The sequence below is a fragment of the Lachancea thermotolerans genome (assembly GCF_000142805.1).
Source record: "Lachancea thermotolerans CBS 6340 chromosome A complete sequence".
Lineage (NCBI taxonomy): Eukaryota > Fungi > Ascomycota > Saccharomycetes > Saccharomycetales > Saccharomycetaceae > Lachancea > Lachancea thermotolerans.
The window spans coordinates 567,536-579,374 of NC_013077.1; the positions used below are offsets into that span (position 1 = coordinate 567,536).

Below are 11,839 nucleotides of genomic sequence, written 5' to 3' on the forward strand. Positions count from 1 at the left end.
TTCATCATCTTTGGCAACAATCTAGTTTTTGACATATATTTGAGGAATTAGAGTAGAAACGCATCGAACACCGAAGAGCAGCCTAAGCACCGCGAAATGGAGCTTGACAGGTGCCTGGAGCGGCTTTATGCTGGAGAATTGCTGCCAGAGGCTACTATTCGCGCGTTGTGCTTCAAACTCAAGGAGAAGTTGGTCCGAGAATCCAATGTAGTGCACATATCAACGCCAGTGACGGTAGTTGGGGACATACATGGGCAGTTCCACGATCTCTTAGAAATCTTTCACATTGGAGGTGCGGCTCCGGACACTAATTATTTGTTTTTAGGAGATTACGTGGATCGCGGGTTGTACAGCGTGGAGACATGGACTTTGTTAATGGTGCTCAAACTGCGGTGGCCGAGCCGGATTCAGCTGCTTCGCGGAAACCACGAATCTCGACAGATCACACAAAGCTATGGGTTCTATACAGAGTGTGTGAACAAGTACGGAGGCAGTAGCGACGTCTGGAGGCAGTTTACGGATGTGTTCGATTACCTAGCGTTGTGCTGCGTTGTCGACGACGAACTGTTTTGTGTGCATGGCGGGCTGTCGCCAAATGTACAGACGGTAGACCAAATCCGCGTAATTGACCGATTCCGTGAGATTCCACACGACGGAGCTATGGCAGATTTAGTGTGGTCGGACCCAGAGGAGACTGGAGGACAGGATGCCAGAGATGGACGTACTACAGGCTTGGAATCTAGTTCCCCGCACTTCCAAGTTTCACCCCGTGGTGCAGGCTATACATTCGGTCGCAGTGTAGTGGAGAAGTTTTTACAACTCAACGGGATGTCTAAGATCTACCGTGCACACCAATTATGTAACGAGGGCTACCAAGTTTACTTTGGAGGCCTAGTTACTACTGTGTGGTCGGCTCCAAACTACTGCTATCGATGCGGAAATAAGGCTTCAATTCTGGAATTATACGACAAAGACAACGGGTACTTCAACGTTTTTGAAGAGGCGCCCGAAAACAAGTTACTTCATCATGCGTCCACATCGGGGCAAATAACCAACAACAATGCATTTTTAAACGAGTTTTTTGACGAGCGTGGCGGAGATGTGTTCTCCGATGAATACCAAGCTGCATCAGCATCTCGGCGGCATGTCGAGTATTTTCTGTAGGCGGTCCTTTTTGTCACAAATGCTCGATTCCTCTCATTTAAGCAAATAGAAGGGCGCGCGGTGAAGGGTTGAAAACCAGCGTGCTAAAAGGGTATCTTTGCTCCCTCATTGTACCAATAGCAGTTCAAGATCCTAATTTCAGTTCATCATAGAGCGTCAGCCGGTTAAAGTCTCTAACCAAATCCAATCCGTGGTTATTCCAAATGGCCGCAGAATACCGATTGCGTGCGGCTCTGCCACGCGCAGCGGACTTGCTCAGCAGTTACGTTTTCCAGATTAAGCAAAAAAACTACAATCCCCATACGATTCTCAGTCATTGCAAGCTTCAAAAACCAAGGCTATTTGAGAGCTTTTAATAATCATCAAGCTTTCATTTATCAGACACACCAATATTCCAGAGGCTCTCACCTCTTCTTTCATCCCTTCCACCAGTACCGAAATTATAGACTTAGTTACCAACTGCCGTGATCAAGGAGCTGCGGACGTCGCCATATTTGTCTGAAGCGCCTCAAAACTCGCCTATCAAAGAATAAGCTTTAGAAGCTTAGTAGCGAGCAAAACAACTTTCTGCGCTAGAATAAAGAGCTTACGATACTTATGTTCGCCTGAGGCTTGGCGGGCTTTCCATTGCCTTCTCAGTGGTGTTTCACTATGGCATAATCGCGACGCGACGTTAACTGTCGTAATTTATCCGGGGCAACCTTTGCTTGCTTCCTCCCAAAGCGCCGTAGTCACGGGCCGGCATAAGCCTAAGGTGCTCGTCCTTACGAGACAAGATGCTAAGAACAAAACCAAACTTTGTCAGGCTTTGCTGACTTGCAGAGATCCTAGATTACATGCATTATATATCTAACGCTTGCGCGAGAGCTAATAATATAACGAACCCCGTAAACATCACTACAAAACCCTGCATGGTCTTATGCAGTGTAAAGCTACTATCGCTCAGTGTCAAAAGCCTGGTCTTAATTTTCAACTCTATGACGCGGATACAACGGCGAAGTGAGAGTAACTTAATTCAACTGCCGGCGCATACGAGGATCAATTCAAGAAAGGAAGCAGCTTTGAACCTGCAAAGGCACCTCCACCTCCTCCCTCCGTTAAAACAGCTACCGGTATGCCGCGCAGTTTCCTCCAAACTCTTGAGACGACCACCAGTCTTCCGAAACGTTACAGAAAGAACGTTTCCGTGCGCCACTTAAAGATAGTACAGTTCCAAATACGTTTGATCATGAACCTCATAGTCATCAAGCGTGATGTGGTCTTTAAGCACTGCTCCTCCCTTTTGCAACACAATCTTAGTCCATGAAATACCCAACTGAAGCGCTAACACTTTCTTGAAATCACCAACAGTATCCTCGCCTTCGCACTTGACTCGGATCTTCTTTCCTAATCGATCATTGACCTCGACTTCAATCATTTTAGTGTTATCTCGCTCACTTAGCTCGTCTAGCTTGTCTGGCCTTTAGGACAAATTTTTTGGCATTATAAGGGCCCTCATGAAAGATAGAGATGAGATAAAGTCGAACAAGAAGGCCAGAGAGTAGTAACATTGGAGCTCCTAGGCTGTGTGTAATTCGGTGTTATGGTGCTCAATGTTTTATTTGTCGATTTCTATGACTCTTTTACTTACAATCTGGTGAGTTTAATTCGAGACCAAGGCCAACATGTAACGATCATCCATTTTGACAGCTATGGCGAGGATATCGAGAGGTTCTGGAAAGACCTGCAGTGCTTTGACTGTATTGTGCTAGGACCAGGACCTGGAAATCCTGAAAACGGATTTCCCGATGTGGGATTCATGGAACAGCTATTTGTGCGCCAAGTTGACTTGCCGGTGCTGGGAGTCTGCTTAGGGTTCCAACTTATGTGCAAGAGCGTGGGATGTACAATCGAACAGCTTCCTAGCATTAAGCATGGCCAAGTTTATGATGTGAAGCTTAGCAGCGGTGCGGAGACTGCGGGGTCGCTCTTCGAAGGGTACCCTTCCTCGTTCAAGTCCGTGCGGTATCACTCTTTACATGTGAACTGCAAGAATTCTGATGTTTCGCGCATTGTACCGCTGGCATTTACCGACGATGAGGGTGGTACTGTACTCATGAGCGTGCAGGTCGCCAATAAGCCTTGGTTTGGTGTCCAGTATCACCCTGAATCATGCTGCTCTGAGCTCGGTGGTAAGCTGATAGAGAATTTCCTAAAAATCACTGAGCGCCACAAACAGGCCCGAGTCCGGGCGAGCGAAAGCAGCGATCTTTCTACCGCGCAAGGTGTCATTCGCAACCTCGATCAAACAATTGATAAAAGCAGCATCTATCAAAAACAGGATCTCCAGGCCCAAAATATTCAAATTGAAGAAATTCCGATTGAACCGTGTACTTTGTTAGCACTGCAGATCTGCAACTTGTTAACAGAACCCTTTTTCTTGATGTCTTCCTCCACTATCCACGAAAACAGAGGAGAGTTTTCAATCATTGCTTTACCTAATGAGCGTTCAACTGTCTACACACATTATGACCAAGTACACAGGACTCTAGTACACCAATGGCGCGACCAAAGAATCACTCTCGAAGGCTTTGCCTCGGCTGCTGAAACTGGTTTATCATGCGATGGCGTCGACATCATAAATCAAAGCAAACACGAATTTTGGAAGACGTTAGGGACTTTCATGCAGCCCAAGATGATGGCCAACAATCCGGACATTCCTTTTATAGGAGGCCTAGTTGGTGTTTTGGGTTATGAAATGGGCCAGTTTACCGTCCATGATCGCGAGGGCAAACTTGTGCCTGATGCTAAGATGGTTTATGTCGAGAACAGTGTGGTCGTGGACTATCAAAAGGGAGTTTTAATGCTCATATCGTTAAACAACAAATTTCCAGAGAACGCTCGAAGCGCTGTGATGAAGATAGTCCAAGGCTCGAAACCCGGGACGCGCCTGCCTCAGCTACCGGACGGGGTCGAGTACGACATCACGATGCCTACCAAAGAGTCGTATGTCAGAGCCTACAACAAATCACAGAGCTATCTCAACAAAGGCGACTCTTACGAAGTGTGTTTGACGACACAAACACGCGTGGTTCCCAGTAAGCGGATTGAGCCCTGGAGAATCTTTCAGACTCTCATTTGCCGCAACCCTGCTCCATTTTCAAGTTTCTTTGAGTTCACTGACATTAAGCCTGGCCATTCGGACTTGTGTCTGTTGTCTACCTCTCCTGAGCGATTTTTGAAATGGGACGCGGACACATGCGAGCTACGGCCCATAAAAGGTACTGTTAAGAAAGATGGTAACACAACGCGCGAGCTTGCCACAAAAATTCTGAAAACTCCTAAGGAATTTGGCGAAAACTTGATGATTCTTGATCTCATTCGCAATGACCTTTATGAGTTATTGGACGTGGTAACAGTAGACGAGCTTATGTCTGTAGAGGAGTATGCGACGGTGTACCAATTGGTGAGCGTAGTCAAGGGGCACGGTCTGCGGCAGGCCCCATACTCGGGAATTGACTTACTGCAACACTCGCTTCCTCCAGGATCTATGACGGGTGCCCCCAAGAGAAAAACCGTCGAGTTGCTCCATGATGAGATTGAAAAAGAGTTGAACTCGCACATATCGCCGACCAGCGCGCGCGGCGTATACTCTGGTGTCACGGGGTACATGAGCTGCAATGACCGAGGCGACTGGTCTGTGAACATCCGCTGTATGTTCTCTTACGACAACGCTCGTACTTGGCGCCTGGGCGCGGGTGGCGCGGTGACAGTGCTGAGTACGCTTGAAGGTGAGTGGCAGGAAATGCTCACGAAGTTGGAGAGCGCGCTACAAGTTTTCCAAAATTGAGACTTTGCGAACTTGCTAGCCACTATCTCGAGATACAGAAAAAGGATTTGCCAAAGCGAATTTGTCGAGCTAGCCCTGCCCTACTGAAACCTTAGCCCGCTGTTGACGAATCACTACTTCCCATGTAAATATACACAAATGAATAAACCTCACTGTGAATACAAGCGATGCTGATTGCGACTGAGGTTTCGTGCAGCCTTGAACGAGGCGTAGTGGTAACTTTATAGCCGAGCAAAGGCTTAGCAGGAACGCCCGCCTCCCCACTACTACCTATGGAGTCCCCGAGCGCGCTTATACCACCAAATTTCGCTACGTTCTTGTTTCTTCGTCCTGGGGGCGCGACGATGCTCAATTTAAACGATTCAACGACAAGAAACCTCAAACTCAACGCTAAGAAGCCCGCGACAGTTTGAAGGACAAGCTTGAACACACTAGGGCCTGTCGCAACTACGGTGTCGCGAACAGCCCAGATTCTCATATGAGTCACGTGATCTACCACTCTATGCCGCAGCGACAGAGCTTACTAGGGTCCAGCTCGCAGTTTCCCGAAATCGAATGCCTGATGCACCTTCCTTCCCAGCACAACATTACTCTATTTTCCTTGAGCACCGTCCAACATTGAATCTTTCCTGTGCTCAAAAAGCGCATTTTTGTAGGCTTGAAATCGCGCTCTTGACGAAGGGCTCTTACAGAACTTAGTATTACGAGCGAGCACATCATACCAACGCGACGCTGATACAGGCCGATGACGGCTGGCCGATGCCTTGACTTATCGCGTTTGGGCTATCTAATCACGTGACAACACGTAAACTGATGCGAATATTTTTATACGAAATCATGTGATATACTCCTGACTTTTCCACTATCTTGCAAATAAGGTTTTCACGCAAACCATTGACTGTAGGAAAGTGCTTCTAGAACCGGCAACAAGAAGTGTCTCCGATCAAACCGAAAAGCTTTCAAGGGCATCGACGTTTGTGAATCAGACGCTAGCACACAGACCGACCAGTGGTGCAAGTTTTCCCCTGCATAGAGCTTATTTTCATAGCTTCTTTGGCAACAACAATTTGTTCACGGGTGAACCAGATATAAGACCTCCAGCAGTCAGTTTGAGCTTTGAGCCACCATGACAACTACAGTGCCTCGCGTCTTTGCATTCCACGAATTTGCGGGCGTTGCCGAGGCTGTCGCAGACCATGTTGTACACGCACAGAATCTCGCTCTCTCTAAGGAGCCGTATGCGCTAAAAAATACCGGCGGTAGCAATAGCACGCCGGCTAACAGCAGCAGCCTCAACGTCCCTGGCAGCAATGGCGCCGGTAACGCGCCTGTCTCCCGACAATCCAGCTCGCGAAGCATCGGACATAGCCATAGCGCTGCCGGATCCGGGCTTCGCGGGCCCAGCAGTAGCAAGCTCAAAAAGATCAAAGAGAAGCGCTTCAAAATCGCACTCTCGGGAGGCTCGCTGATCCAGGTGCTGCACGAGGGGCTTTTAAAGCGTCAGGACGTGCTCTGGGGAAAATGGGATATCTACTTTGCGGATGAAAGACTTGTGCCTTTTGAGTCATCTGAATCGAACTTTGGCAACACCAAACGGAAAATCTTGGACCTCATCGACACCTGCACTTACGGCACACCCCGTGTCTACCATATAAACGAATCCCTCATTAATGACCCCCAAGAATGCGCCGATGACTACGAGAAAGAGCTTATCAAGGGCTTTGCAGGCAGAGACTCCGTAAAACTACCGATGTTTGACTTGTTCTTGCTGGGTTGCGCTCCCGACGGCCATATCGCCTCTCTCTTTCCGAACTTCTCGGAAAACTTGCGTGAAAATCTCGCCTGGGTCGTCCCTGTGACAAATGCTCCTAGTGGCCCCTCCAACAGGATTTCTTTGACGATCCCCGTGATATGTCATTCTCACCAGGTAACGTTCGTGGTAGAAGGTGCGACCAAAGCTCCTGTCGTGAAAACCATCATGGAACGCCCCGAGAAAGGACTGCCTAGCAGTATAGTTAACGAAGGCGCCGCTGGCCGCGTGGCATGGTTTGTAGATGATGACGCTCTCACGGACGTTCAAGTAACCAAGAAAAAATACAAATTCTTGGTGAACACCGATGCATCTCAAATATCGCCATCGCCTCCCGTACCCGAATAGCATTACGAAGTCTCTAAATTCATGTCCTGAAAGTACCTGCAAACAACTACCACAGAATCTAAGTATGAAAACCGCGTCCTAGCTGGTCTACATAGGCAGGGGGTGGTTAATTAATAGCTAGAAATATCAACCCTCTTTCTATAGAGACGAGCGGGGCGTATTTACTGCCCGTACACAAGCCATTGGGATATGTAAATGAAGTTGAAGAATAATGTCACGGCGGCGATTCCGATACGTCCGAAGTTGGCGCTCAAGACCGCTGTCGTTAGTGGTGTACGGTCGCGGGTGACCTGCACCACTAGCTGCGCAAGAGAACACAAGCTACCCATGACATCGCACACAACGCTTTGGATAGGAAAGCCGCGGAGCGTTTTTCGCTCATAGTTATGTTTAACTTGGGGCAAGTACTTTATGAGAGACATCGAGATCTTGAGGGCATATAGCGTATTAGAGAATGCTAAAGTGTTGTCGTTGTTCCAGCCCATTTGAAAATTATGGGTCAAGAACTGCCCGGCCGAAAGTGAGGCCACTATCATGCTTCCTATTAGTAGTTTGCGATATACAGGCTTCATTCGCGGGGATCCTCCACTTTTAAAATTCCAGACGCGGTTCCCCCAAAGAACTTGGCTAACCACCACCATGTTCATCACAACCCCGTGCAAACAATAGTAAAAGTCAAAAGCTGTGATCTTTGGGCGTGTAGAGTCTTCATGCTCTTGCCCCGTTTGCCAGCAAAACAATTGCAACCAAAGCGACAACAGAAGGTACAGATAGCCGAAGACATTGATTATAACGAAATCAATTGACATTGCCGATGCGGATCTATGGCGCCAGTTGTGCCAGACAACCGGATATATCGAAACTGACCATGGAATAACATATCCATATCCCAGAGCTGACTCCAGATTCATGCGTGCCGCTGATTTATGTTTAAGGGTATTATTATCACCACACTTTTTCGAAAGACTTAAAAATCATATCATGATAAAAATAAACGTCTAGGCGATGATGAGTTCACCAAGTATAGTAACTTATATACATCAGAGCAATGACTTTCTCAAGCGTAAGCTTTCTTAAGTGCTAGATTGGGGTTTTACATACCAAGGCCTAGTCTCCCATTCTGAAGACACATACTAGTTCAAATGCCTGGCATAAAATGCAATATCTAAATCTGGTGAAGCTACGCCGCATACGCCTGCGCACGGCTGAGGCTTCTTAAACGTATGCACGTCTATCACTATCTGCGCTGTCTTCACGTAGATTGTAGTTAGAAGTTGCTCTTTGAAATAAGTATCTACCATCCTGCAGAGAATACTCGTAGTCTTCATCCAAGCGTGATCTATCAATAGCTTGAGATGCTTCGTGTGAAGGCTGAGCGCTAGAATCGCTCTGGGGCGCTGGATCTGTGAGAATGCCAAAAAGCTCGTAGCAGTACTCTTTGCCTAATACTCTGACGAGAACTCTATTTTTGAGATCAAGGAAGTAGCCCACCGGAACGGCAATAATGAAAAACACAGGCAAGTACCGGTTCAAGATGTCCACGAGCGGGATAAGTTTCAGGTCCTTGTACAAAACCTTCTCGAAGCTACATTCGGGTGCACCAGGGTCATGCGAAATGAGCGCCATGAAGTTAAAGCAAAGAGGCAGTAGTAGTCTGCTTGAGTATAGGGAATAGTACAGCGCGTTTTTGGGACTACTCTGTCCATTAGGGATCAAGTGCAGATTTTGCCACTTAAAGCAAGTCATGGCGTAAAGGGAAGCAAACGTGTTGTAGACGAGGATCGAAATTTCAAGCAGAAAGTTGAACCAGCTTGTGCCCTGGAAGAGTTTAGAATGTGCGAATTTTGAGGGCGTAAACTCCAGGAAAACCACTAATATCGAGAGTAGCAAACAACAAATACCAAAGACCATTCGCACCACGCTTTTTGTAGCGGAGATGGTTTTGACCTGAGATTGTGCAAGATCATGAATAACGCGATCAGATTTGGCTTGGTAATACAAGTAGTTATAGTATTCTTTCTTGAAACCGTTGTAGTACTTGTTGATTTTATCCAGGTTGATGTGCTGGTCGCCGTTAGGAAGATGAGGAAGGCTTATTTGGGTCTCATTTACTAAGGACTGCACTTCAAGTTTGCACTCATTGATTGCCTGAGCCAGAGCGACATCACCGTTATTGACTTCGCGAATTGACAGTATTTTCCCTGCGTAGTCTGTCATTGCCATTTTAGCGTCGTTAGACTCATCATTACTTTTGCTCAGATCAACAAACAACTTATTTTCATCAGTCCTGTTGGTGAGCAGTGCCTTAGGAAGAAGGATGAGCCCCATAGAGAGTAGAATTAAGGTGTAGGACAGTGAGTACAGATGCGAGAAAGAAATAATGAGAGGCTTAAGATCCACAATTCCTCTATTTGTACCAAACACCAGGTACAGAACACCCCCCAGCAGACCCAGCGCGCAGAGAGCATAAAATTTAATGTTGACCGTAACCGCCTTCTTGACACGTTGAAAAATTGTCTTCCGCTGTGAAACGTACAGCTGTGTTGGAAAGAGGTATTTTAGGTCCAAATATGATATCAACACAGGAAGGACAAACCAGCAGATAAAAAACTCTAGCCAGTATATTCCGTACCACAAAGCAGAAAAGTCAGGAGCGTAGCTTTCGTTGCCTTCCGAGGTGTCCCCCTCTAGCTCTCTCACGGATTTCAGCCCTCGAGCTAACAGGTGCGGCGTTGGTTGTGCCACAGCAGTTCCGTTGAGCCCGGCGTTGGAATCGTCTCGAGATGCTCTGGCAGCGTAAAACACATCAAGTGGCAGAAGGTATGTGATTGCGAGTAGGATCCACATGTTGACCAGAAGAGTCGCCAACGTAAAGGGAAGCGTGTTTTTATGCAGCTTGAAAGACAAGTAGCGGTTCACGGAGAGAAAGGAGCATACTGCAGTGAGACCGGCTGCAACAAGCAATATCAACCAAAACATTTCAACCGGCTCAATGTTCTGTCGCTGGCAGTAATTCTTCCTCGAACTGTTGAACTGCTAAGGTAGGTTTAACTTCCATTTGATGTAATTCAAGATCCATTTTAACGACATACGAGAAGATCTGGTTCTTCCCCCGAGCATCAAAGAAGAAGCACACTCCGCTGAGGGCCATATTAGTAGCAAAAGAAGCGTATCCGTTGTCGAGATAGAGCACCCATTCCAAAGGCGTACTGCTGGTCTAAGCACCTTTTCTGTAGGCCGCTTGGCTTCTTGACAAGCAGTGCTCACCTCACGTGAATCGCAAGTACCAATAATATATATGTCAAGGCCTTTGATGGGTGAAACTGCCACATCAGTCACTAGAACCGCCACTCATGAGCTCTCAATCAACTACCAAGGCTAGACTTGCCCAGCTTGTGCCAAATGCGATAGGATTACTAGCCTTTGATGGAAACTGCAACGTCATCGAGGCTTCTGGCGTAGCGAAAAATCGCCTCGAGGATATAGTACAGATCAACCAGGCAAAAGTTGATAGCGAGGGCTTCGCCTTGCTAAGAGATGGGGATATCCAAGTGATGGTCTACAAGCACGACGGCGAGACACTAGCGGTGTACACCCAAGAAAATTCTCTTTAATAATATATACCGAAAACAAAACTCAAATAGCAGCTAACTTATAAATGGACAGACCAAAGCACATTAAACTAAATGAAGCCGCCGCCCCCTCCCTGTTGCGACGTCCTTCCGAATGGATCATCGAACCGAGCACCCGGGAATGGAGGCGTTGGTCCTGTGGGCCCTTCGCCTCGCAGTGGATTAGAGCGCGGGTCGCCCTGACCAGTGCGGAACGGATCAAAAACCATGCCTCCTTGGCCTGGCTGGCGCTGCGCAGCAGGGAACCGCGATGATGGATCTTGTAAGTTCGGATACTTTTGGCCTCCAGGGTATAGGTCTTGATCGCCGTAACCAGCGCTAGGCCCCGGGGCGGCGAGGCCTGGTACACCAAATGCGCCTGTGACAGGGATTCCTGGCTGTTGCTGGATTTCGTACTCATCTTCGAAACCTGGAATATCTGTGTAAGGATTCCTTGAATGCGAGTGGCTTGAAGGAACGGGAGGGTTGCCAAACTTGAGGTGTTCTAGCTTCTCATGCACTGCTGACGGAGACGAATTACCTTCATTTTCCCGGAGGTGCGATGGCTTTTGGCTTGGCTGGTCTTTCAAGCGGAACTTGACGTCCAGGTTCCAATCTACCAGTTCAGTGTAGTAGTCGACAACTTGTGACTTTTCCAATGGAAATACTATCTTGTCTGCATCGGGTACGAGTTCTCTCGAGTAGTTGAATATCCCCTGTTTTAGTGCCTGCTCTTGGTAACATAAGCTAATCATACATTTTTCCCCACCGCTCATATCCATAACAATAACTTCGAGAGGTCCATTGCAGCTCTCAAGGTTCAGTTTTGCAATCGCGCTCTCGGCATCAACATTAATGTGAAACTCGATGTTCTTTTTGCCGATATCCTTAACTTGAACGTTAACATTGTCTGCTAAAAGCGAAGAATGGCTCAAGTAGATTAAAAAGAGATGTGCTACTAAGTCTAGCTTATTTTCGACCTTTTTATGATCAGTTTGCTGGGCCATGGTAATAGTGCGCGCTCTTAACTTATTGAATGTTCATTCAAGTTGCGATTTCTAATAATCAGGGATCTTG

General features: G+C 47.3%; 8 protein-coding genes across 8 annotated transcripts; 4 read left to right on the plus strand and 4 right to left on the minus strand.

Moving 5' to 3' along the window:
* Positions 1-96: 96 nt before the first annotated feature.
* Positions 97-1,164, plus strand: PPG1 (putative serine/threonine-protein kinase PPG1; the record flags this gene model as incomplete). Its single annotated transcript, XM_002551707.1, has 1 exon — positions 97-1,164. One exon carries the CDS (start codon positions 97-99, stop codon positions 1,162-1,164), a length of 1,068 nt encoding a protein of 355 aa, XP_002551753.1.
* A 1,195-nt stretch (positions 1,165-2,359) lies between these two features.
* On the minus strand, positions 2,360-2,581 carry HUB1 (ubiquitin-like protein HUB1; the record flags this gene model as incomplete). Its single annotated transcript, XM_002551708.1, has 1 exon — positions 2,360-2,581. One exon carries the CDS (start codon positions 2,579-2,581, stop codon positions 2,360-2,362), a length of 222 nt encoding a protein of 73 aa, XP_002551754.1.
* A 165-nt stretch (positions 2,582-2,746) lies between these two features.
* On the plus strand, positions 2,747-4,993 carry ABZ1 (4-amino-4-deoxychorismate synthase; the record flags this gene model as incomplete). The annotated part of the gene is made up of 1 exon (XM_002551709.1): positions 2,747-4,993. One exon carries the CDS (start codon positions 2,747-2,749, stop codon positions 4,991-4,993), a length of 2,247 nt encoding a protein of 748 aa, XP_002551755.1.
* A 1,126-nt stretch (positions 4,994-6,119) lies between these two features.
* SOL1 (Sol1p) lies at positions 6,120-7,151 on the plus strand (the record flags this gene model as incomplete). Its single annotated transcript, XM_002551710.1, has 1 exon — positions 6,120-7,151. The coding sequence occupies one exon, from the start codon at positions 6,120-6,122 to the stop codon at positions 7,149-7,151; it is 1,032 nt and encodes a 343-aa protein (XP_002551756.1).
* Positions 7,152-7,312: 161 nt separating this feature from the next.
* ERS1 (cystinosin-like protein ERS1) lies at positions 7,313-8,062 on the minus strand (the record flags this gene model as incomplete). Its single annotated transcript, XM_002551711.1, has 1 exon — positions 7,313-8,062. The coding sequence occupies one exon, from the start codon at positions 8,060-8,062 to the stop codon at positions 7,313-7,315; it is 750 nt and encodes a 249-aa protein (XP_002551757.1).
* A 304-nt stretch (positions 8,063-8,366) lies between these two features.
* KLTH0A06908g (KLTH0A06908p) lies at positions 8,367-10,130 on the minus strand (the record flags this gene model as incomplete). Its single annotated transcript, XM_002551712.1, has 1 exon — positions 8,367-10,130. The coding sequence occupies one exon, from the start codon at positions 10,128-10,130 to the stop codon at positions 8,367-8,369; it is 1,764 nt and encodes a 587-aa protein (XP_002551758.1).
* A 374-nt stretch (positions 10,131-10,504) lies between these two features.
* On the plus strand, positions 10,505-10,765 carry KLTH0A06930g (DUF3215 domain-containing protein; the record flags this gene model as incomplete). The annotated part of the gene is made up of 1 exon (XM_002551713.1): positions 10,505-10,765. One exon carries the CDS (start codon positions 10,505-10,507, stop codon positions 10,763-10,765), a length of 261 nt encoding a protein of 86 aa, XP_002551759.1.
* A 68-nt stretch (positions 10,766-10,833) lies between these two features.
* On the minus strand, positions 10,834-11,769 carry FUB1 (Fub1p; the record flags this gene model as incomplete). The annotated part of the gene is made up of 1 exon (XM_002551714.1): positions 10,834-11,769. The coding sequence occupies one exon, from the start codon at positions 11,767-11,769 to the stop codon at positions 10,834-10,836; it is 936 nt and encodes a 311-aa protein (XP_002551760.1).
* Positions 11,770-11,839: the final 70 nt, after the last annotated feature.